General features: G+C 41.2%; 1 protein-coding gene across 1 annotated transcript; it reads right to left on the bottom strand.

The window, feature by feature from the left end:
- Positions 1 to 1,669: 1,669 nt before the first annotated feature.
- Positions 1,670 to 2,458, bottom strand: LOC101872383 (tetraspanin-3-like). The gene is given in 1 exon segment (XM_013130766.2): positions 1,670 to 2,458. A coding segment is annotated over 1 exon segment (789 nt).
- Between the last annotated feature and the right edge of the window lie 513 nt (positions 2,459 to 2,971).

Below are 2,971 nucleotides of genomic sequence, written 5' to 3'. Positions count from 1 at the left end.
ATAACTTTGCATCAGAAAACATTTATGTGTAAGGGTACCACAAAATTATAAAGACAAAATTACGGTGCTTAACTACACATACTTTACTCCCACATACAAACTGAAAGAAATCTTTTCTGTCATGTTCCTCAAGACATAGCTTTTTTGCTCTGAATTTTATTTATTTTTTTTTTTTTTAAGAACTGCTCCTGATTTATGAGTCCTTTTCCTTTATCTACATCAAGGTGTTGGGGTCTGGGGGGTTTGGGAGTTTGTTTGTTGTTTGTTAGGTTCTTTTTAAAGAGCAACCCTGCAGTATATTTTGTTTGGTTTCCGTAACAGTTGTTAATATATAGGTCAGCCCTTGCTGAGGTATCTTTTATCCTCCAACCAATCAGTTTTTCCATGGAAGTAAGTACCTGGCAATTTGGGGTCTGAGATTTGTCATTAAGTACCTGACATTTAGTAGAAACTTAAATAAATAATAATGATTTATCTGGCTATTATTTTAATTGCTAAAGTTGTTCCCCAGTCCAGGGATTGTTGTGACCCAGACAGTTTCCTGTTCCCAGACTGGTAAAGCCTAGTGTAGTTGTAGACCCCAGAAATTCCCTATATATGTTTATCAAAGGATGCAGTCTCTGCAGTTCCCATTCCCAGGTCAGCAGTGGGGCTTGGAACATTTTCCAAATAGACACCTACTTACCAGCACACACAGCCATGCTCCGTACAGATAAAGCAGAGCCTTTACCAGCACCTCCTTAAACACCAACAGCATTGACATAAAGAAGAATATGGATAGCCCATACGCTGACTCAGTCCCTCTCACCATGTGCAGACTAGAGCAAGCCCCACAGAAAACAAATAGGAGGATTTAATAAGGGTAGGACAGACATACCTTAAAAAAAGCAGCATATTGCTGTTGCCACAAACATGCATATAACCCCACAAAATTTTTCCTTGTTTTGACATGAAAAAAATGAATAAATACAGACTTTATTCTTTCTCTGTAAGTGCAGGGTTGCTCCTGTGCAAATCCTGAGAAAACTGTACTGCCTGCTGTATGTCACCTTATTAGTTACTTTGCTTCTGTTAAACCTATCTTCTCCATTCAGAATGCACACTCACATCACTTCAAAAGCTGACATTTATTTTTACTGAACAGCGAGTTAGTTTTTAAACCATTGTTTGAAGGAAAAAAAAAAGGTGTTAAACTTTATCCAAAGGGCTTCTTTTAGAAATACCAAAACGTCAAATACAAGTTGGAAGGTGAAGGAATCTGCTCTTTAATTAGTCTACAGGATTCTAGTACATTTAAGACTTATTTTAAAAGTTCAGGTCATGACCTCACAACATGTTCCCCTGAACAAGACATACTTCTACCTACTGCTTCCCCTCCTCTCACACACGGTAGTTCCATGTTTGCACATGCTGAAGACCCTCCCATCCCTGCTGTGCCTTCCAGCAATGAATTTTTTCAGGTACAGGGTGCTTATCAAACAAAAGCTGTATGAAAATTAACCTAGTATTGTAAAATTAAGGGGAAAAACAAAATAAAATTGATTGATCAGTTTGATTTACATACAAATATACTTTACAGGGGAAAAAAATAAGTATTTTTCTTCCAGGGCAACTGCAAAGTTCAAGAAAACATGCAGAAGTTTCGGCAGTGCTGCCTGTGCCTACAGGCTTATGAAAAGGTAGATGATTACAGAATTTGGATGTCATAGAAAGGCTCATGCCTCATTAGGATTCCACTACTGACAGCAGCCAGCAGCCCTAATACAGTTAGTACAGTACAGCACCAAAAAATGTACAGCATAACAAAATGCAACTCATCTTCCAGCTCCTTTAGACAGCCTTCCTGAAAAAGCTGCTCCAGATGGCCTAAGTCACTCCCACAGTTAGAATAGTTCTTACAGCAGCTTTCAGGGACACAAGCTGTTCTCCCAGGAAGATGCCATGAGGCAGATGTTGCCTTCAACCAATCTGTGCAATACTGGACCCCACAACACTGCATCTTTCTCTGTTCAATATCCATGGCCCTGCTGACAGGATCCTGGGGGTATGTTCCATTGTACTGATAGAAGAGGTGACCCCCAGTACTCTTTAGTTCAGAAGCCATCCTAATAGAGTAGAACTGTGCCAGAACTGCTGAAGACATTTCCAGGCAAAAAAGGACCAGCAGCAAGTACATGAGAGCCCCTTGTTGATAACAGGAGCTCCTAGTAGAAACAGAGACAGCCAAAATTCCAGCAGGTATCAAGATGAGTGCCGTTGCAACAGCCAGCCAGCCAAGAGATAAGAAAGACTCCTGAAATAAATACCCATAGTTCTTGTGCATCTCTATCGCATAAACTCCACCAAACGCCAGAGCTACAGCAATGCCCCAGAAGAGGAAGGCTAAGAAACCGAGTACCAATTTAGCAAAGGATCTGACCCAGGATTCCTCAGAGCGCCAAAAAAAGGAAGGCTGCATCGCAACCACCACAGCTCTAATCTTCTCTATTCTTTTCACTCTTTACAACCCAAATGCTCACCACCACCATTTAAGAGGCCTCCACCACACTTACCCAGGTGCAGCAGATGAGATCTCCACCCAAAACCAATTTGCAAAGGAGCCATGCTGATGAGACTCACTCAGCACAAAGAATAGACAGTGCTTCAGCTAACTACATGCTGATGCTTGCTCACTGTAGCCTGCAGAAGCCAGGAAGGTGTGTGCTAAGCTTGCTGTGGAGAGATCATCTACTCTGCTGTCAGTGGAGACATTTGCATTTGGAAGAGGAAGGCAGCTGAGAAACAGCTGAACCCCTTGTTTTACTACATTCATGTGTTAAATAGCTGGGTGTAGATAAATAGTCAAGGTGGTAGCCAATGTGCTAGTCCAGATCAGTATGCCCAAATGAAAGAGGCAATCCAACTATCATCCTACTTCTGTAGCCAAAATGCAACAAATGCACCAGTCAGTCGTTAATGAAGGAATAGCTTA

Source organism: Melopsittacus undulatus, chromosome Z (genome assembly GCF_012275295.1).
Source record: "Melopsittacus undulatus isolate bMelUnd1 chromosome Z, bMelUnd1.mat.Z, whole genome shotgun sequence".
NCBI classification, from domain to species: Eukaryota; Metazoa; Chordata; class Aves; order Psittaciformes; family Psittaculidae; genus Melopsittacus; species Melopsittacus undulatus.
This window is presented reverse-complemented; position numbering and strand designations above follow the sequence as displayed.